Here is a 23,895-nt window from a genome sequence, read left to right on the forward strand (position 1 = left end):
ATAATCCCAGCACTTTGGGAGGCCAAAGTGAGAGCAATGCCTGAGCCCATGGGTTCGAGACCAGTCTGGCCAACTTGGTGAGACCTCATCTCTACAATAAATTAAAAAAAAAAAAAAAATGTAACCGGACATGGTGGCAGGTGCCTGTAGTTCCAGCTTGGAAGGCTGAGGCAGGAGGATCGCCTGAGCCCAGCAGTAGACGTGAGCGTGACACTAAACTCCAGCCTGGGTGACAGTGTGACAGTGAGACTCTTACTGAGGGGGAAAAAAAAAGGACCATGGGTAGCCTTATGTTGATTCAGATTAGGTTTTTCTACCAAATGGAATTAGCTCATGTAAGCCTTTTTGGGCACTGAATGAAATTTTTAATAACTTTCACTTTTTATACTGTTTGGATTTGAGAATGACTGATAAAGGATTTTGAATCTGTATAATTGAGAGAATCTAAATGGAGCTTTTAATTGGACTTTTCTGTCCCCCCACTAATCCCAAATTGTGAAGCATGAAATGAGTCAGTTAGTTAAGGGCAATTCAGTATGTGGCTTTCTGTACAGTTTACTTGTATTTGATATATAACATTTACACTGGGGCTTTTTGTTTTGTTTTGTTTAGTTTTAAATCATGTGCTTTCTCTGGTTCCAGTGACATAATAGTATATTTGGAGTATCTTCTGCTTTAATCTTTGTTTGTTGTAATATCAGAATTTAACCAATATTTTATAATCCTATCAAACTAGTTATTCAAAAGTATATTGATTTTAGTATTTTATGTAATATTTGAAAATTTACTCCTAAACAGTAAATTTAGAGTAATGTTCAGAGTGCAGATATAGGAGCATACCTGGAAAAATTATTGGTTTTGTTTTTTTAATGTACACTAGTCTTTGAGTTGTTTCAGAAAGTCCACAGCAACATTCCACTACTGCTGATTTTGTATTTGTGTGATTTGGCATAGCAGTATATTGTAACTCAGTGGCATCCCAATTCCCAAAACTGACTTATTGCCTTTGCTAAGACACTAGGCCGTCATCTATGACCCAATTCCTTTAAAAGTGTGGTGAGAGCTAATTTCCCAGAACAACTCACCTGTTACAGAGAATAGACTTACTTTTTTCCTACTCCAGTTATGCTACATAACATTACCTTTTGTATTCCAGCTTAATGTAATCTTCCTTGGGATTGCTTTATATAAAATGTTTCATCATACTGCCATACTGAAACCTGAATCAGGCTGTCTTGATAATATCAAGTAAGTGATTGTTATTTTTCTTTTCTATAGGTTTCCGTACATTTGTACTCTAAACTACCATTACTTTTTATTGTATTGAAGTCTTATGACAAAATGATAAAGGCGAATGTATTGTCTTTGCTGAATAAGATCTTTGATTAACTATCGGGGTGACTTGAGCTACCTGAAAATAAGTATAATAAAGTTCTGTTTTCAAAAATACTGTTTTCTCTTAAATCCTAATTGAAAACATGGTAAATTTTTAATAACTATATTCATTTTGTTCTGATCACAAATACAAAGTTTCTGGATGAAGACAGACTTATTTCTTAGAGCAGTTAGCACATCCATTCCTCACATTTCATCTTCTCTCCTCTCAGCGTGATGAGAGTAAGATGGTGACATTAACAAGTATCAAAAAGGGGATTTTATACCACAGAAGAGGAACCCCAAAATTATGAATCTGGGCATCTATATAGGAGCTGTTTTAACAGCTGCCCTCCTGAGAGAGATAGAGAAACCTCTCTAATATAAACAGGTACTCTGTAGCATAAATATATGCGTCCGAGTTCTACCCCCTTGTGAAATATTAACACTAACCTCCTGGGAGGTAAATTTTTTCTGAAGTCTGTATCTATTCAATCATCTTCTCATTCTCAAAATTTGTTTCTTAACCCAAGTTTCACTTTTGTATGCTCAGAAAGCTCTACCTTGCAGATATGAAAGCATTCACCTTACTTTTCAACACTAGTAGGACTTCGTATAGGCAAAAAAGCAGCTAATTTGCACTTTCTGAAAACAAAAAATAGTTGTAGTCCTTGATATTACCAAAAATGTTATATTGTTTCTTTAGAGTGTATGATGTGAGAAATATAGTAATTTTGAGACCATGCTAGTTGTTAATATGTAGGATGTATTAAATTACAATTTCATGTAACTTTCATATGCTATATGTTAAATTGGTTAAATGCTTTTATTTAAGAATGCACTTTCAGAAGTTTCATGAGATCACCTGTGACTTTTGTGTGCTACTGACATTCTTCTTGAGCTACCTTAGATAACAACTATGTCACCCATTTTCCATCTTTCTACATTCTATGCCTGACATAGTTCCTGGGGTCTTCAATGAATGTTTACAGAATAAAGTAATATGTTAAAGACTTCAGTGTCAAAGGTGTATTGACATTAAGTAGTTAATTTTCTTTTTTTTTGAAGTTTTATAACTTTATTTGATGTACTTGATCAGCGATTAGTTCAGTTAATTTTCTTGAAGGCACCATTTGTCTAACATAAAGAAAAAGGCTAGCCAAGGAATTAGAAAAATAAAAACATAGTGGTGCAAACTAGACATTATCTGCTATAAGTGATAGCATTTTGTAATTCTTAGTACTACTTAGTTGAGATAGTAGTCATTATATTGTTGAATTATGTACAGTTGTACTCTCATTTTAAAATATAGTGTTAGCTTTTTATACTATTTGTTCCTGATGAAATTGAATCTGGATAAATTAAATAGGAACAAAAATATATTTATTATATTGTATTTACTCACTTTAGTATAAATTGCATCTTTGTGCCTATTATTCTGTAGTATAAAACACAAGTAATACTTTATTTATTATTTGTGTTGTGTATTTAAAGTACTATGAGAAATAAGTGAATAAAACCTTAATATTTATGTAACATCTTTTTCCAGGTTAAAAATTAGAAATAAATTTCATTCTTTGTCCTATTCTTCAAATATACCTTTTAGGTAATTTTTAAACTTTTTTTGTCCAGTTCATCAATGATAAAAGCTTTTGTTTACCTGTAGATTTATGACTTGTTCTTAGTACTGCCAAATATTTCAAAAGCTCAGTTTGTTATCAAAGTATTCTTATGTATTTCTTTGGGTAATGTGGGTTGAATCTTTATGATATTAGTGTTTCAAAAACAATTAAACACAAATAAGCCAACAATTACATTTAGTAATATTAGTGGCAGCAAATTATATGTTACCAAGCAAATAAAACCTTATATGAAAACATCTTGATTTGAATTTTGTTTAAGTTGCCTTCTAGGTTACATAGTCTTTGGAAAGTATCTAACCTTGCTGAGTCTTCTTTTTTCTTTTAAATGAGTATATTAATGAAACATACCTAACTCTCAAAATGAGCAGAAGAATATAAACAGCATTTGATGATGCTTTTTAAAACTTTAGTAAGGGAAGGAAAGAAATTGTGTCATTGTTATGCAGGGTATAGAGGATGGTTTTAAGATGAAAGAATTCTGAATGTGTATATGCTCATGGGAAAGAACTAATGATGGAGAAATTAAGGACATAGGAAAAGAGAATTAGAGTTATGACCAAAGGATGTGTAGGCAATACAATCCAAAGCAGTGACAGAGCAATTCCACTACATTGGATTCCAGGAAGGATGTATTTCCACCAGGCTATAAGAAGCGAAAAAGGAGGGTACTTTTCCACTGAGACTGGATGAAATAAATAAGAATAGGTGTGATGCAGATATGCTGGGAGGACCTGAGTAAGGTAGCAAATTGAGGGATTTCTACTTACTCTCCTCAGTGAAGTGGGAAAGATGGTCTTCTGTGGGCTAAGGGATCATGTGGAAGAGAGACAGTAGAAAGATATCTCCAGAAAATATTCCTTAGTATTTTCCTGAATCTGAAGGAAGTTTCATTTCATTTAAAATACATTATATTAACTAGTTAAGCAGTGGTTGTAAAGAAATCAGGACAAAATTTTAAAAATTTAAATTTTATAAAAAAGAATTTAAGAAAAACAATAATGATTTAGAACATTAAGCAAAACACAAAACCTGGCATTTTTTTTTTTTTGGAACAAAAATAAGACTCTATACATGGGAGGCCAAAGCGAGAGAATCATTTACACCTAAGAGTTTGAGACCAGCCTGGGCAACATAGTGAGACCTCATCTCTGCAAAAAAGTAAAAAAATTAGCCTGGTGTTGTGATGTGTGCCTGTAGACTCAGCTACTCAGGAGATTAAAGTTGAAGTATCTCCTGAACCCAGGAGGTCAAGGCTGTGGTGAGCTGTGTTCCGTGCAACTACACTTCAGCATAGGTGGCAGACTCAAAATAAAATAAAATAAGAATCTGTATGATATGTATTTCAAAATGGTATGAGTGATGTTAGAATGCTTGGGTTAAAGTTATAAGCATCATTTATCTTGGAGTACATGGAGGAGAACATAAAAGTTAATGTTTTCTTGTTTTTTAAAAATTTTTGTAAAGTGATGACCAAGACAACTCACCTTGCTCAATTTATTAAGGAAAGAAAACCCACTATAAAAGGCCTTTTGAAAGTCAGCATCTGGCTGGGTGTGGTGGCTCAAGCCTGTAATCCCAGCACTTTGGGAGGCTGAGGTGAGAGGATTTTCTGAGTCCAGGGGTTCAAGACTAGCCTGGGCAACTTGGTGAGACCTTGTCTCTATAGTATATCAAAAAATTAGCCCGCGTAGTGGCATGCGTCTATAGTTCCAGCTACTTGAAAGACTGAGGTGGAAGGATGGTCTGAGCCCAGCAGGCCAAGGCAGCAGTGGCCATGAGCAGTGCCACTGCACTCCAGCCTGGGCAAGAGAGTGAGAGTCCAACTAAAAAAAAAAGAAAAGAAAAGAAAAGAAAAGAAAGAAAGCCAGCATCTTTTTAAAACCATTCATACATTCATTTATCAAATATTTGTTGCTTTTTATTAAACGTTTTTCCCCATACATAACACATACATATTTCCTTTCTCTAAATTATGTTTGCTGCTTCCCATATTCACTTCTATCATTGTCTTTCAGCCTCTATCATCTTCTACAGAGTCACTGCAGGGGTGTCCTGACTTCTCTCCCCCTATTCATTTTTGCCCTTGCTATCACCAGCTAGAAGGATATCCTGAAAAGCTTAAATCCAACCACGCAACTTTCTTGGGTAAATCTCTTCAAAGGTCCTAATCCTCTTAAAGTCCAGCATCCCTCCGGTAGCCCCTTAAGCCTTTCTGATCACGTGCCCTTTTCTGTTTATTTTTTATTTTTATTTTTAAAATGTAGGGTACAATTCAGGGTTAGATATACAAATAGTAATTGTATGGGTAAAGTTTTGGCCCTCACTTTGGTCCTCACTTACCTGGTTTGAGATCAGGTACCCTTATCGACTAAGTGTGCCCCATCCACCGCTCCCCCGCCCCACCCCGCCCTGCCAGCAGTTTCCCACTACTGCCAATCTCTTCCTTATTGTATCATGTATTATTATATCATGATATATTGTATCATGTATTGTTCAGGGTCTGCCTATGAGTGAGAATATGTGGTACTCAGTTCTTTGTTTCGATGATAGAGTATTACTGAGTATTACAGCTCTAAATCCATCCAAGTTGCTAAGAGGTTCATAATTTTGTCCTTCTTTATAGCTGTATAATATTCCATTGTGCATATATGTCACATTTTCTAAATCCAGTCTACTTTCAATGGGCAGCATGATTTGTTCCATATTTTTGCTATGATGAATACTGCTGCATTAAACATGCGTGGGCAGGTATCTTTTTTGTAGAATGATGTGAGTTCCTCTGGATATATGCCCTGAAGGACAGTGTGGTGATTACTAAAAGAGCTAAAATCGACCTCTAATATGACCCAATGTGCCCTTTTCTTCTTTCAGCTTCATTTTACGCCCTGTGCCCCACTGCCCATGCTATGTGTGCTCTCTTTTGGCTCGGGTCTTATTTCTGCTGTGTTTCTACCAACTTTCTCTTTCCTAGCATTGTGCCTAGCTGACTCCAATTATCCTAATTAATTATAATATTACTTTATTATCTTAAAAAAATATTTGTTTAAATTCTAAGTTGACTTCAGGTCATTGTGGTGAATCCTTTTTGGTGTTAATATAGAACATTTTCTGTGTTAATAAATACAAAACATTTATTTGGCTGGCTTATTACTACGTGAATATTTTAGAAGAAAGAATTAGAAAGAAGGGAAGTTCTATAGGTAATATGAAGTGCTATAAGTAATATGAAGCCACTGTGCCTAGCTGAAATTTTCATTTTAATGTCATAGTTTTGGTGGTGAAAGATAAACTATGAATGAAATCAGTTGTATGAAGATATAAGTTATATTCTTGAGTTTGCATAGTAATATTGGAAGTTCACTTTTCAAAGAAGTGAAATACTACAGGTAATATGATTACAGAGGAAATGAGGTATGTGAATTCTCAGATTTAACTAAAAACATAACTAAAATTAAAATGATACATGCCTATTTGCTGCCCTGCTTACTTGTTCTTTGTCTATTTTTCATCAAAACAAGTAATTATACTCAGAAGAGAGAATTAATTCCAATCAGTTGAATTTTCTGGTTGAGTTTCTGACAGATTGAAATTGGTGCTTATAATAATCATAACAAAAATTGAACTTAATTTTTAAGTCATATATGCACATATTAATAAGACTATTCTTGAATTGTTACCAGCACAAAATTAACTTATAACATGGCTGAAGTATTATGACATATAAAACTTTAATTTGTGAGATGACTTTAGAATACTCTTGACATTTACCTCCAAAATAAAAATGGATAGTTCCTTCTTTTTTTTTTGAGTTGGAGGCACTCCATTGCCCAGACTGGAGTGCAGTGGCACACTCCCGGCCACTACAGCCTTGCCCTGCTGGGCTCTGGCAATCCTTCAGCGTCAGCCTTCCAAGTAGCCAGAACTACAGGCACATGCTACCACGCCCGGCTAATTTTTGATTTGTTGTAGAGACAAAGTCTCACCAAGTTGCCCGGGCAGGTCTCAAACCCATGGACTCAGGCAATCCACTCGCCTCGGCCTCCCAAAGTGGTGGGATTACAGACTGAGCCACCAAGCCTTGTCATAATGGATAGTTTCTATAGTCACCCACATCTATTATTGAAAAATATTTAATAACAAATGATTCAAATAATTTGTTTAGCAATATAGCAATTTGTTTGGAAGAATAAAAGGAAATAATAGAAATTTCAAGGCTTCAGAAAGGAAACTGTTGCCTGTGTGGAGGGAACATGGAATCTACCAGGCTTTCTTGCTCTTTGTCTGTCTTCTGTCCTTTTCCATTGACAAACTTCACATAAAGTCTTCTGCTTCTGCCTGGTCATGTTTTCTGGTATCTCCCTCCTTAGGTTTTATATGAATGAAACACTTTGTCAGAAGGTTTAAGCAAATATTTATTTAAAGTTATACCTTTCTTTTCCCTTCTCCTTCCCTGTGATCTCATTGTTTAGGGAACACATGATGGTTGAGGGGAGTAATAACTTAACCCTCAGACCCACTTGGGTTTGCATTTTTGTTCAGTCCTTAATGATTATATGACCTTGGCAAGTTACCTCAGGACTCTGGGTCTCAGTTTTTCCTCTGAACTGGGACTAATTACATCCGTTTTGTAAAGTTTTATGATAATTAAATGGAATCACATATGGAAGCATACAGCATATCATTTGATGCTCAGGATGTTTTTCTACTCTGTTTAGAAATACCCTGCTGCCTTTGGTTCTTGTGTTTTCTATGATGAAGCTCTGCTCAATCTCTATCAAAATCCCATTAGAATTTGACTGGCTTTGTTTACCATATGGTATCATTAAGAATTATGCATGATATGATTCTTTTTTTAAGCCAAACTTATCCTATTATAAAAGAATTGGCTTCAGGGGTGGAATGCTCATTTGATTAATAAATAGCCGGTTCTGTTTTTAGTTCAGAAGGAGAAAAAAGTGTCCTCGGTGAGCTTGGACACCTGCCATATGTTAAGAAATGTAGGAAGACTTCTTAATAGCTTCAAGGATGAACAGAAAAATACCTTACCAGTATCTGTAATAACTTATTCTGTTTCTTAAGAAGGTAACCTTTACTCTGAGAACTGTGTTTCTAAATGTTAGTAAAAACAATTAAGTCAGACTTATATTCAGCTTGATTAGTATTACATTCATACTTTATGGAGTTAAGGGTGTTCGGGTTCTAAAAAAGTGAAGGTAGAAAATCAAATTGACATAATCTTGAAAAATACAGTATCACAAGAATATTTTAATACTTTAATCTTTCTCCCTCATATTAATTTTTCTCTTTTTATTAAAATATATTTATATAAAATTCATCTTAATGTCCATATATAGCCTATATATTTGTATGTACAAATATATAGAACCTACTTTTAAAAATTGTCTGTTTAAACTATAGTCAGAACAAAAACCTAAAAACAGTTTGAGCCTTTATGAGAACAATACATCTAGTATGAGTTGTATTTAATAAAAATGTTCATTGGCTGCAGTTTTCTGGATGAGTTTAAGAAAATATCTGGAGGATTTTCTCATTCTTCTCAAAATATTAGCAACTGATAAAAATAGCAAAATATTGATTTGTATTTTTAAAAAGAAGCTCAAAATAGTCTATGCAAACTCAAAATTACTAACATATCTTCATGTAATTGATTTTATTTATAGATTGTCTTTTTTTTTTTTTTGAGTTGGAGTCTCACTCTGTCGCCCAGACTGGAGTGCAGTGGCCGCTCCCGGCCACCGCAGCCTTGACCTGCTGGGCTCTGGCTATCCTTCCGCTCAGCCTTCCAAGTAGCTGGAACTACAGGCGTGCACTACCACACCCGGCTAATTTTTGATTTATTGTAGAGATGCAGTCTCGCCAGATTGCCCAGGCAGGTCTTGAACCCATGGCCTCAGGCACTTCACTCACCTCAGCCTCCCAAAGCACAGGATTACAGGCTGAGCCACCGAGTTCGGCTATAGATTATCTTTCACTCCAGAACTATCACATTAAAATGAAAATTCTGTCTGGGCATCATGGCTTACACGTGTAATACCAGTACTTTGGGAGACTCAGGCAGGAAGATCACTTGAGACAGCAGTTTGAGGCCAGGTTGGACAACATAGCAAGACCCCATAGCTACAAAAAAAATTATAAATTGGGAGGGTGTGGTGGTGTGCACTTTGAGTCTCAGCTACTCGGGATGCTGAGGCAAGAGGATACTTTCACACCAGGAATCTGAGGATGTAGTAAGCTATGATTGGGCCACGGCACTCCAGTTTTGCAGAGTAAGATCTTAGCTCTATAAGAAAAAAATAAGGATAATTCACAGATTTTTAATTACTTTAAATATTTAGAGATGCTATGTTTAACAACTACTTCCTCTTTTGTAAAATGATTATTAGATCAACACACTATACTGAAGATGTGTTTTACCAATTTTTAAAAATCAATTACACTTTCCAATACTAATATATGCTATGAACACTTTAGTTTTTGGAATTAGAACCAATAATTGATTTCTTTTATTCATTGTATACGATATTTTTTTTAAAGAGAATTCTGAAAATGCATATCATTATGGTATCTCATTTTTCTCAGTCTTCTTCTGTCTCCTGGATATGTAGTTAAACATCACTGGAAATGTGCCATGATATTATCATAAATAATCAAAATGTGTTTGAATGGTAATACAAACCAAACAGCATTGTGTGGGGCTCTTATATTGTTATGACACCACTAGATTTGCTTTAAACAAGTCAAAACCTTTGTAAGGTAGTAGTTAGTCCTTTGCTGATTGCTTTAATTTTAGTATTTAAAGGCATTTAGCAATCATTTCTTTGAAAGGTAAAATTCAATCACTGATTTACAAAGCTGTTCATCTTAAAAGTGTTTTGCATTTCAGACTGTGGTTTTAAGTTTTCTGAAATGTAAAAGAGCTGCTCTATTTTTAAGCCTTTTTCTCTAAAAGACATTAAAATTGCCATGTGATCTTTCTAAGAATCAGTGTTTTATGCATAGCTGTATTTGAGGTATTTCATAGACTAGGAACTGACATTTGAGGAAGCCAGTTTGAGGGATGACTGCCATAGGCACACTGGAACTGTTATCCATGATATCTTGAGCTCAAATTACAGTTTCGCTTTTCCCATAAATAATTAGATTTATGTCAGACATAGGAGAGTCAATTGCTGTCTAACATAAGAAAGCCTGAAAAATTACCTAAGGGAAAAATGTCTTCTTAATAATGAAAACATAAAAATTAGCAGTTTCTTTGTTCTTTATATAGTTCTTGGACTCAGATTACCTTTGTATCCCATGAGAACTGTAAAGTCAAACTATGGGAATGTTTGATAACTTGAATTAATCTAAACTAGCTATTCATAAAACCATAGTTTTCCCTCCAAAATAGTGAACGTCAACTTTTTATGAGTGGAAGAAATCTCAGAATAATGATAATATGTAAGATCCATTTTCCACATTAAAAAAAATTTTTCAAGTATGAACTTTGGTGTTTTATCCTTACATATTCATTCATTAATTTATTCAACAAATGAGAAGAATTAAAATTTTTGGATATGTTTCAAAGGTAAAAATTCCAGAATTTGCTAATTAATTTTATATAGACGCTATGAGAACAGGGTGGAGTGTGACTCCAAGGTTTTTGGCTTAGGGTACAGGAAGGGTGAGTTGTAACTACTGAGATGTGGAAAACTGTGGAGGGATCACATTTGGGGTGGAACAAGACATTTCTTTTTTTCTTCCATAACTTACTAAACATTCCAGTTCATGTTGACTAGGAAGTTGGAGTAGTGAGAGTTGAAGATACAATGTGGAATCATCAGGGTATAGATTTTATTTTATTTTTATTTTTTGCATTTAGTGATACTTATGTTTTACTTAACTCCAGTATGGATTTCATTGTATGTATCTTTATTGTTTTCTATAATGGCAAATGATCCTGGTTTTTAAATTTTCCTTTCAAAACATTAAGCAAAGACAAGATGATTTTTTAAAAACTGGTATAGTATGGCAACAAAAAATGAGATGGGATTTTCCAACCAAACCAGTTTCTTTCACTAGTTCTGGAAAGGATATTCTGTTAGAATGGTCACTGAGGGGAGTATCAAATACTGATCAACACAGTGCCTAAATCATAATGGCACTGATGATTTATAGAACATAAAATCCACAGGTAGTTATTCTAGAGTTGGTTCAAAAGCTCAGTAATATCAACAACGACTTAAGCTCTTACAATCCTTCATCATCCTCAGAATTTTGGCCATCACCAATCCCTGTGTCATCCTGAGGTCCAGAGATGGCTGTCTGTTACAAGCATCATTTTATCTTTCAGTGGTTATTTTCAAAAGCAGGAAAGAAGAGATAAAAGGGATTTTCTTCATGAATCCTTTCTCATGGGTATCTCTCTCAAGGTCAGGGTAGAAAATTCTTCCCAGAAGTCCCTTATTCATGTCACATTTGTGTGTGTGTGTGTCTCACACACACACACACACACACACACACACACACACACACATATATACAAACATATACGCACAACAGTCATGCACCCATAATGACATTTTGGTCAACAAGGGACTACATATATGATGAAGATCCCATAAGATTATAATATCATTTTTTCCTGTACCTTTTATATGTTTTAGGTACTCTAACACTTACTTTTATGTTACGATTGCCTACAATACATACAGTAACACACTGTACAGGTTTGTAGCCTATGAGCAATAGGCTATACCAATATAGCATAGGTGTGTTGGAGGCTATGCCATCTAGGTTTGTATAAGAATACTTTGTTAAGCTGGTACAATGATGAACTTGCCTAGGTATCCCTGTTGTTAAGTAGTGAATGACTATATATGCTTTCTAGAAAAGTCAACTGTCCGAAGACTTTATCAACAAGTAAAAATCTTTTATATGTTGAAAACATTTAGTAACTTTTTTGTGTAATTTTTTAGATTTAAGAAACAAACTATGTCATATGATTTGGAGAAAAATTAATCATCAGTAAAAATTACCTAAGCAACAAACTTCCATTCTTTCAAACAATAATATGCCACATGTTTTGATACCTTAAAAACAATGTTTTATTTAGCTGTCTTCCTAAAAATGTAAAGTTGAATATTATAAAATTTATTGAGCATACTTTATCGGATAGTTGTGTGCTAATATACCTTTTGGGATATAAAATGAACATCTTTTGTTATTTTTAAGAAAAAAATGGTTATAGTACACAAAAAAAAGACTAAATGGAAATACACTAAAAATTTATAATGATAAACTTTTAGTGTCATATGTCATTTAAAACGTTCTTTCTTAAGCACATGTCTGGTGTTTTCTAACATCCAAAATGTGTCGTTTTCTACACACCAATCAATGCTCCAACAGTAACTTGGTGTCCAACAATTCAGTTCAGTTCTGATACCAACTCCCAGAGTTTATGCAGACCCCACAAGTAAACGACTCAGTCCCTCAATATTGCCCCACTTCAGTTTCCAGCTCCAAATGGCATGTCTAGCCTACCCACACTTCTGCACATCTGACAGAAAATTCAGAAGTCCCATGACCAGCCCTCAAATTCAGTGATTTACTACAACAGCTCATAGAACTTAGAAAAGTGCACTGGCTGATACTGCTTTACTTTAAAGAGTACAACTCAGGGACAGCCATATGGAAGAGATGCACCTGTTCAGGTATGGAGGGGAGGGCAGAGTTTCTGGTGTCCTTTCCAGGAAACCCACTCCTGGGCACATGGGCGTGTTCATCAACCAGAAGCTGCTTGAACCTCAATCTATGGGAGTTTTTATGGACGTTTCATAAATTGATTGATTGAATCACTGGTGACTGAGTCCATTCTCCAGTCACCATCTCCTCCCTGATGATTGTGGGGGGTGGGGGAGAGAAGAGAGGGGAGTAAAAGATCTAACCTTTTAATGGTAGCCTCCCACAACACACTACAGACCCTGAGTCATCTCATTAGCATACAAAAAACTTTCACTGGAAAGACTCCTAGGGTTTTAGGAGCTTTGTGATGGGAATCAGGGACAAAAACCAAATATCTATTTTTTTATTATATCATTGAACTCTCACGTTTTTGGAAGTTGGTATAATGAATTTAGTGCTCTTACAAAAACATAGTAATTTTATTAAAAATGCCTTGCCCTGCATTATGTCCATAATCATACTAAGAATGTCATTTCCCTGGAAGAATCATCCTACTATATTTCTAAACTCTGAGAAAGTGTTTTTAAAAATCAAGTCGAAGATTCTATTGTTAATATGTTACTGTGGATAAATCTACATAATAAGAATTTAATGAAGTCTTATGAAACGGGAACCATTTAATTATTGTAATTCATCTATCGCCAAATTCTTTGTGAGGTAGAATACATTCTACTATTTAGAATTGCTCTTATTTATATCATTTAAAAATTAGTGGAAGAATCTAGTTATTATTGGGAGATAAACCTTTACAGCTTTGTTGTTTTGCTGTTCATTTTTAAAAGATAATTGCTATTTATTTCACTTAGATTCTAAACTTTTGAATAAAGATTTAAAAACAGATACAAATCTTTAAGCAGTATCTTATTTAGTCTCAGTGTATAAAGTTGAATCTCATTCTCTGTGGATAAAACTTGAAAATATCATAAAATGGATTCATAAACATTTTAATATATTTGTTTCAATATAGTTTCAGCTTATAAACAATTTTACAAGGAGTGGGATTTGGAACTATATATTTCAAATGTAAATAAAGGTGTTTGACTCAGTAGAGGAGAAAAGATTTCTTTTCTTACTTGTCACTATCTTTATAGCTGATAGTCACAAAACAAAAGAAAGACTAACAAGAGAAAAGTGTACACGTTTATTTAGGGTAGGTTTTAAGTAATACGGGAGCCTTCAGTAATGGAGAACCAAGGAAACAAGTAAACGTGCATGTTTATTCTAAGTTTCATGAAGAAGAGGATAGATATGGAGAAATATGATTGGAGGATAAAAGCATATGATTTCATAGTAATAAATTAGGGAAATTAGCAAGGCCTATTTGTTTCTTTTATTCTTGGTATCTCTGTGTCATAGAGGTAAAGAATGTTCCTTTCCTCTGGGTACAGGGAAGGTACTCGTGGAATGAGGATCTTATGACCTACTTCAGAGAGGAAGGTCAGGGAGGAATTATTTTTTGTCAACTACTGGGGAGAGTGGTTGGGGTAAGGTCAAATAGCCTTTCCTGCTTCTGCTGTTTTCTCAAATGCCAACATGCCATGTATGGGGATAGCTTGTCTTGAACTCTGTCAAATCATTTTCTAATTATTTCTCCCATATCCTTTTTTTTTTTCCTTGAATTCCCTTTCAGGAAAAAGCTGAGCATATCTCTTTAAAATATACATAAGGCAAGTTTTACTCAATTATTAAAGTCATAATTTTTCAAAGTCTTAAGTGGAAAATATGATTTCTTCCAGAGGCTGGGTAAAGTCCACGTGAAATTGCCTTGATAGCATCATCTTGCTGCTTTTAAGAGTTTGCCTTGGTTACTATAACCAGAACCAACCAAAAATACGTTTTTAACATTTTCTTTAAAATGACACAATTTATTTTAAACTGGGGGCTTTATTTAGTACAATAATTATATGTTTGCAAATTTGTCCAAAAATTGACCAAAATTTGCTGATTTTAAAAATTTGTTGTGAGAGAGTTTGAATAAGTGATATTGGACTGAGAGACTTTTGGCCTTCAAATCCAAATCAATTCAAGTCTCAAAAACTTACTGGAGATATTTAAAGTGAACTTTTGTGAGTAATTTAAGTTAAAAATGACATTTTTTGAGTAACTTACTGCAAGGAAAAATTAGTCAAAGATTCTGAAGTAAAAGCCATGCAATTCCTAGTTCTGCCCTCATACCAAACTGTAATTGTTACACTTGATTAAACACCAATTTGAGACTTTAAGTATTGTCTATTTGGAAAAAGTAGGCTAAATAATAAGAATACTTAATTTATTGAAGTTTTCTTATGTGCTGGGCACCATTCTAAATTCTTTACATATGTTAATTTATTTAATATTTGCAATAATCCTTTGAGGTTTCTGAGAGGTAAATGAACTTACCTCAAAGCTCACTGCTAGTTAGTGTCAGAACCAGAATTTCAACAGACTCTCAGACTTCAGAGTCCTTTTCCTTAACCATTACCATATCATATTGCATATCTATAGATATATAAAAATGTGTTTAATTTGTAAGAGATTTCCATTTCAGTAAATATCACTTTAAATCATGCTTTAGGGCATGCGCAAGAAGCTTTTAGTCTTGATATTTATTAGATCACAGTGATCATTAAGGGCCCTATATTTAAAACTTTTGATTACTTTAATATTTTAAATTATGAACTAGAAAGTCTTTCTAGCAGACTGCAATTATCTGGCATCTTGATGTCACAGCAATCTTGTCAGGATTTCAGAGTCATTAGATTTAAAGTGAATTACTGAATGAGGCCACTCAAGAATGTTGTACTGGTAAAGTCTGCTTAGGAAGAAAGCCAGTGAAGTAATTGTAAGAACATTATGTCACAGAAGGCAAGAATCAAAGGCAGCAGCAGCTTGAGGATGAGTTCAGGAGCTGCACAAAACATGGAGAATCCTAGACAGTGCAATAAATTTGCAACTGTCTGATTGCTTCTATTTGCTCAAGGAAATAGGCAATATTCAGCTGAAGGAGTTGCAGTGGAGAAAAGCTGTGGTATTGCAAAAAGATGAGAAATATTCTTTATAGAGAATGGATAAGCCTATGTACTGTGGCATTACTGGCATATCAGACAATGTTAAACGCCATTGGAAATTTGTTGTCATGAGTTTAGCATGTCTTCAGAAATAAGGGTTGTGTTTTTTTTCTCCAGCAATGTTTAGCTACCTCAGTGTTGGGGCGATTGTTTGAAATCATTAAAGAAAAGAGAAGACGTAAGAAAGTAAAATACCGTAGTATCTAGGCTGGTTGAAGAGGAAAGTATGAACACGAAGTGGGTGATATATAGTAAAAAGGAAGAGAGACAGAAGAAGAGGAGATCAGGGGATGTTGACAGACAACAGAAACAAAACAGAATAGAGGATGGTAGTAAATATCCCGTGGCAACAACATCAACAGAGCTGGGGGATTTTACAGTGGAGACATCATGATTTGGCAATGGCATTTGGAATTGCCTGAGGAATGAGAGGATGAGTAATTTGAGTTTGTGTGCTCTTTAGAGGAAGCAGTGTCAGTGGAAGACAATTTCATTTATACCAGTGATGGAAAAACCAAAAATTAAGTGTAGGATATATGGGAATTTTTTGACATTGGACTGAGTTCCCAAACAATAAGATATAATATGCAAGAAGAAAGGGAAATGGTAGAAAATTAGATTGGACTAAAAAGTATTAACGAATTGTCAGAAGAATGGAAGGAATAGCCTGTATCTTAACTTTCACCATTTTTGTTGTCTGAATTCATCATGTACTATCTCCTTGTAGTCATTTACCATTCTGGACAATAGAACCCCAATCATTAGCAATACAAGAATTCTCTCAAGATGTGAGAGCACTTACACTATGCCATAGATATATACATGTTCTCTCTAAATTCCAGAAAATACTATGATACATAAATCTTAAGAATCTTGCTCAGGCTATTTAATTTTACTCCAATTCACTAAGTAGACTTTAAAATACTCTAAGATTGAAGGCACTACAGATGATCACTGATTGGCAAATTAATCAATCACAAAAGTTAATGGACTACACAAATGGATTACCAAATTTATCAGCATACTCTAGGTGCTTATCAGTTTCCCCTAATTTCAAGTGAATGCTTCCCATTTAATAAAAAACAACAATAAGGTAACTGATCCTTTCAAGCCTCAGCTTTTCTTATTCTCCTTTCAGCAGTGGTTTCCAACAGGAGTATTACTTTGTTTAAAATGATATTTTTTCATCTCATTTTAAAAGTGTTGAAAGTATACAAGTAAGAGTTACCTAAGATAAATGACTGTATGAAATCATTGAATTTGTAATTAAAACATGCAGACAGCACAGTGGAATGATAAGTATCTTGGGTTGCTCAGTCTACACTTGAAAATTTCCTAATCTAATTTTCTCTTAGCTAGTCACAATTATTGTTGGACTTTTCCACTACATACAATTATGTGTTTTTAAAAGGCCTGTCATCAGACTTCCTGGTACTTTTATAAATGTGCTATTTGAGTGTACATTCACTACTCTGAATTGCTACCTGTGGAATTTGATAGTTTAAACTAATACTTCAGAGTGATAACACAAATATGCTCTCTGTTCCAGAACTGAGATGGATAGCTAAAAGTTAGAATTTGAAACTACTTCATTATAAGATTAAAATAATAAACCATGAGCATAAATAGTAATAACTTATTAACCAAAGCTTTGGCAATTTGGATATTAATATATTACATATAACAAGATATGGCTCAAGATATGGTAAATTTTCTTTGTAACAGTCAACATTATTGCAATTCTCTGCTTTTTCTGCCTTCAGTGAATTCACTGTTTGTTGCTTGATTAGCTGTAGAAAGTTTTCTAAAATTGCCAAATCTCCCTTTCAGTAAGTTTTATTATTGTGATATAATGCAACATATCACTTAATGCTCACAGAAAACTTTTAGTAAATTTTTATGTCCATTTGTTTCTACTAGATTGTCTATCTTTTAAGAAGTTTTAATTTTTTCCATTTTTTCCTGTTAGCTTCCCTGTCCTTTTTCTACTACTTGCTGATACACATTTTGAATATTTTTGCTATTGCAAGTATCTTCTTCTAGTCATTTACCTCTCTGTTAATTTTTCTTTTGTTACAAATATATGTAAGTATATAATCTATAATATATAAATTTTGACCATCAACTTTGTCCTCTATGGTATATGCTTTTGAAGTCTTTTAATTAGAAATTAATTTAAACCAAAAATTAAAGAATATTATATTTTTTCTTTTATTTTTATTTTCTATACTACCTTTTATTTGTCTTAGAGTTAAGCAATTCATGGTGAGATTGTTAATCTCTTTGGAGGACATTTGTGTTCTTTATATAATAAACCAAGTTTCCAGCACTATTTGCTAAATAATTCATCCTTTCTCTGCAGCTTTGTGCTGCCACACAATCCAACATTAAATCTCTGTTTCAGTGTTTTCTCTTCTGTTCTGTGGACATACTTTATGTTTCCCTACTGTTACCACATTATTGCCATATTATTAGTATGTAATAAAGTGAGTACTCCCATTATGATCATCTCTTGCAAAATTGTCTTAGCTACTCATGGACTTTTATTATTTTTATCACCTTTATTTCAGAATCAGTTATTAAAATTACTTCAATATATTTATCTTATTTCAGTTATAATTGCATATATGTATAGATTAAGTTGGAAAAACCAATATTTTTACGAGGTCATACTATTGATACACGTCTCTCTCTTCATTTATTGACTTATTACACTATATCTTTTCATAGATTTTTTTCAGATTGTTTTCACTAAAGTCCATTAATTCTTTTCTGAGTTTATCTAAATTCTTTTTTGTTATTGCTATTGTGAATAACATCTAATATATAGTTGATTTTCTGGTTTGTTACTGCTAAATAAGAGAATGATATAGTTTTTCCATGTTTATCTTATATCTGACAAACTTATTGAACTCTATCAATAGTTAAAATTTTTCTACAGATAATGTGCAATATTATGGAAATGATCATGTCATTTAAATAATAATTTTTAAATTATCTTTACACTTCTAAGCCTTATACCAATTAATTAATTAATTAATTTGGTCTTATTTGGTCAGAAATGCAAGTACTGTGTTTACCAGTTCCAAGAATTGCTTACATCCTTGTTTTAGTCCTAAAATTTTAAATACACATATATTTTAAAGTTTTTCAATTAAGTATGATGATTACTATGGATTTTTGTAAAATAAATGAGTTCTCCAAGTAAGGATACTGCTATGTAATTCTAGTTTTCTAAGTTTTTTTGTAATTTTGTTCCTTTTTTTTTCCTGAGTCAGAGTCTCACTGTCACCCAAGCTGGAGTGCAGTGGTACGTTCACGACCACTGAAGCCTCTGCATGCTGGGCTCAGGTGATCCTTCCACCTCAGTCTTTCAAGTAGCTGGAACTACAGGCATGCACCACCATGCCTGGCTAATTTTTCTTGATTTATTGTAGAGACAAAATCTCACTTAGTTGCCCAGGCTGTTCTTGAACCCCAGGGCTCTGACAATCCTCTGCCTCCCAAAGTGCTGGGATTAACAGGTATGAGGTACTGTGCTCAGTCTGTTTTACACTTTCATGAAAAATACTAAATTCATCAAATAGTTTCTCTTCATTTACCTGTAAATTTTTTCCCACTTGACTGTCCATGTAATAAATGACATGATTGATTTAACTCTCTTTGCCATTCTGGGATAAATATTAATGGGTCATGATGTTTATATACCATATATTTTATAATTTAATAGCTTACTTAAGCCTTTTTTTTTTTTTTTTTTTGAGTTGGAGTCTCACTCCATCGCCCAGACTGGAATGCAGTGGCCGTTCCCGGCCACCGCAGCCTCGACCTGCTGGGCTCCGGCGATCCTTCCGCCTCAGTTTTCCAAGTAGCTGGAAATACAGGTGCGTGCTACCACGCCCGCTACCACCTTTTTGATTTATTGTAGAGATGAGGTCTCGCCAAGTTGCCCAGGCGGATCTCGAACCCTCGGGTCAGGCAATTCACTCACCTCAGCCTCCCAAAGCGCAGGATTACAGGCTGAGCCACCGAACCCGGCTTACTTAAGGCTTTTAACTAAGTTCTTGAATAAAATGATTTTGCAATTTAATTTTATCCTTTCAAACTATCCTTACCTGGCAAGTTTTAATAGACTCATAGAAGTTTTTCTTCTTTTTCATGTAGGTCTAACCTATGTTTTAAAAGGATTATCTGTTACTTGAGCATTAGATAGAACTTATTTGTAAAATGATATGGGGTTTGAAACTTTTTGGAGACATAGCAGTTGATGTAGATGACTGTCATATGTTCATATATATTATGCATATTTTATTATTTATTGATATTTAATTTAACTTCATTATCATCAGATAATATACTCTGGTTGATGTAGAGTCTTAGGGCTTTATTAAAGCCACCCTTTGGCTTAAGATGTGTCTAAGACTTGTTAATTTGTGATTTGGAGCTGTATATAGCTATAAAATTGGATTTATTTATTATATTGCTTACATTTTATATAACACTTCTTAATGTTTTTCTCATTGACATCGTTTTAAGACTATGTTTAAATTCCTAGCAATGTTTTTAATTAGACGCAATTACATCTCACTGGCCTATATTGAAAGCAGAATTGAGATAGAGATCTCGAGTCAGGTCTGCTCAAAGTCCAATAGCTCTTGTATAATGCCTGTGCAGTGTTATTTTTTTCAAATTCTTCACCAGAAGAATTACAGTGGGTTTTTACTCTTCTATATGAACGATAAATTCAAGAATTCAGAATGTACTTTAAAAGCTCTTACTAATTGATTACCTCCTAAGGGAGATAGGGCTGTTCTTTTCTCGGTTTCATTCAAGTCTAAAAGATCTCAGTGAGATTATTTATTGTGGAGCTGAGTAAAATGAGGCTAATAAAAGATAAGTTACTTCCAAAATTAAGTAAACTGTCTGCTTCCTACTATGCTGTGATGCCTCCTTAGTTCCATGTATTAGAGTCTTTCAGTATGTACAGATGCATTTAAATACTGAGTTGTGCTTCGTGATTTTCTTGTGTTTTAGTTGTTCTCACAATCTATTTATAATAAGCTATTTAGTTACAAAAGAGTTATGATGACTGCTTTTGTTGTAAGTTGGTGAAAAGCAAGGTGATGATACCATATCTCAAAGCACATTTGGCAAGGATAAAAAAAGATACTGATTTTCTGATTTATTTTACTTAAATTAAAAGTGTATATATTCTCTAAGTTGAAGAAATCCTGAGAATAGACAATATATTCTTTAAACTACTTCATCTCTTTAGATTCCCAAGACTGTAGTATTGCAGCCGTGCAGTCACAGATTTAAGGAAATAATGAATTCCAAGACTCTGTAAGTCTAAAAAACTTTGGACCTGCGAAAGCGAACCAGGAACCATTGTAAATTTTAATTAGAGAAATTGATAAATAAAAGATATCAACTTGTTGATAATATATTATGAATTTTGAGATGTTACTGACCAAAACAACAATTTCACTGAATACAAAATAAAGCCTATTAGAAAGAAATGTAAGTTTCTGTATATAGATATCTTGTCACTTATTTCATCTTTCCTATTCAAGATTTTAAAGTTTTGAAAAGTCATAGGAAAAAAAATTATTGAATTTAATTCTAGAACTTAAATCTCTTAATGAATCTTCATGACTTTTTCACATGTAATTTTATATCTTATATTCTTTACTTTATGGTCAAATGATCACATTTAGTCAAACTACTGTTATGTAGTGGACAGCTCAATACTAAAGGAACTTAGATTTCTCATGTAAACTAAGGAACTCTGGGTTACTACTTTAATGTTCATTAGGAATGTTGGGAATAACCCCATTTTAATTCAGAATATGAAAATTCACAGCATTTGTTAAGTCTAAATTAATAATAAATGATACTTTGTATATAAACTGAGAGGCTTCTTAAATGTAAATATTAAAGATCAACTGAAAAAAAGGCAGAGATTTCCTCATCCTCTTTAGATTTCTGCTTAATATATGAAATTTCAAAATGATTAAAAGAAAAGGAAACTTAATATAGCATTGTGTATGCATATTTCCCTACAGCCCCTGTTTTTGAGGTCAGAAGGTCAATATACAACAGTAACTATAACAGAAACTAGTCATATAGTAATTTTGTATATTAAAATTTTGTGTATTTGCAGTTTGTATATCAAATAAAAGTATTAAGCATTTTTACATAATATACAACATAGTGCATAAAGAAAGTTCTGTATTTATTTCATTTTCTAGATGAGGAAAATATGATGCAATTAGCCCAAGGTTGGAGAGTTAGTAAAATACTCAGCTGGAAAACTCAGGAAGGCTAGTTTCTAAATTCACATTTTCGGTCACTAATATACAGCCTTTCATACACTAATAAAATTAGTGAATAGGCCACAAGATTAAGATGGCCAGAAAGAAGGAGCTAGAGTGTATTTCTCCCACAGAGTGAACCTAAATAGAGGAATTCCACAGCACCCAGGGAGGAAAAAGACCAGTAGCACAGCCCACGACTCACTAGAGAAACAACACAATCCACTGAGTGCAAGGAAGAGAAAAATTGATCAGACTGCGTTAGAACTAGCCAGACTCACCTGAATCACTTCACAAATCACAAGCAACCCTATGACACAGTGGGGGGAGATGGAAGAGGGAAATTCAGGAGTTTTGTGCTCCTGCTATGAACTTTGAAAGCCCCCTGAGTCTCACAAGACTCCAGGCCCTCATGAGAAACTGCCTTACCCACAGCTGTGCTCTGCTGAAACCCCTGTGGAACAGTGGGAAAAAAAACCTTGAATGACTCCAGCTGCCATTTGCTGGGAACTCAATCCATGATGATGGCTGCTTTGTAGCCAGCCTGGGACGTTGTGGGAAGAACTGATGCTTCATTTGCCCCAAGAGCAATTTAGCTGTGGCAGACAGTTCCTGGCTGGGGCTGGCTCCTGTGAAAAGACCCTTTTACATTTCACATTTTGAATGCAGACTGCCTGAAACTAAGGTGGGAGAGCTGAGTGGAATGGGTTGCCCTAACAACATTTCGCTCCCCATATAAACTCTTTTACACAACCCAGCAGTGCAGTGTTACCCCAGAGGCCAAGAGAGACTCAATCAGGCACACAGATTGGGAGCTTGAGCACAGAACTCCTGTACCCTACTCAAAGGCTCAAATCAGAAAGAGAACTTGAGTAGTCTGCACAGCCCCACCCATTGCCTAGGTCACCCGGGTACTTCCTTGGAGCAACACAGGCCAGGCAGAAAACTTACAACCACCAGCACAGCTGGATCTCTCCTGCAGGTACCACCTCTGGGCCAGAGGTCAGTTGGCACAGCCCATTACACCTAATAAAATACCCTGGCTTTTAAGAAGGTCTGATCCCAGACCACAGCTAACACCACCATCCAAGCCATACTGGCCACTCAGGATGTCTTAAGCCTATGCTTATACCCAGCACAACACCACAACAACTGGCAACTGAGAAACTCATCATACTAAAGCTATTTATAACGAAGGGAACTCTACAGTGCTTAAGACAGCCCCCTGCCAACATCAAATAAGAAGAAATATACACATGAGAAGGAACCAGAAAAGAAATTCTGGTAATATGAAAAAAACAGAATTATTCAGTACCCCCAAAGGCTATACTAACTCTTCAACAGTGAACCCTAACTAAAATGAAATCTTTGAAATTCCAGAGATAGAAGTCAAAAGGTTGTTTTTAAAATTGCTCAATGAGTTCCAGAAGAAAGTTGAAAACCAATATAAATAAATTAAAAATGAATGAAATATTCATTTGAATTTAAAATGAATGAAAAATTCTCTAAAGAGATAGCTATAGATATACACACACATAAAAGCTTAACTTGTGAAAATGGAAGACTCATTTAAGGAAATATAAAATGCAGTGAAAATATTTAACAGTGAATTAGAGCAAGTAGGAGAGAGGATCTCAGAACTTGAAGATAAGACTTTTGAAGTGACACACTCAGACAACAGTAAGAAAAGAAAAACATGAAACAAAGTCTCCAAGAAATGGGGGATTATGTAAAATTTTCAAACCCAAGAATTATAAGTTCCTGAGAAACAAG

The 23,895-nt window shown here is 34.3% G+C and overlaps 1 protein-coding gene across 4 annotated transcripts in view; it reads left to right on the forward strand.

Annotated features, from left to right (window-relative positions):
• LOC103275701 (adhesion G protein-coupled receptor L3) overlaps window positions 1-23,895 on the forward strand; it is a 104,764-nt gene that overhangs the window by 18,704 nt on the left and 62,165 nt on the right. For all 4 annotated transcript variants that reach the window (XM_021706497.1, XM_021706498.1, XM_008073102.1 and 1 more), the window contains exon 4: window positions 1,157-1,248. In XM_021706497.1, coding sequence (XP_021562172.1) covers window positions 1,157-1,248 — 92 coding nt within the window. The remainder of the gene's footprint in view (window positions 1-1,156; window positions 1,249-23,895) is intronic.

Source organism: Carlito syrichta, unplaced genomic scaffold (genome assembly GCF_000164805.1).
Source record: "Carlito syrichta isolate Samal-C Ts95f unplaced genomic scaffold, Tarsius_syrichta-2.0.1 Scaffold315646, whole genome shotgun sequence".
In the NCBI taxonomy this organism is placed as follows: domain Eukaryota; kingdom Metazoa; phylum Chordata; class Mammalia; order Primates; family Tarsiidae; genus Carlito; species Carlito syrichta.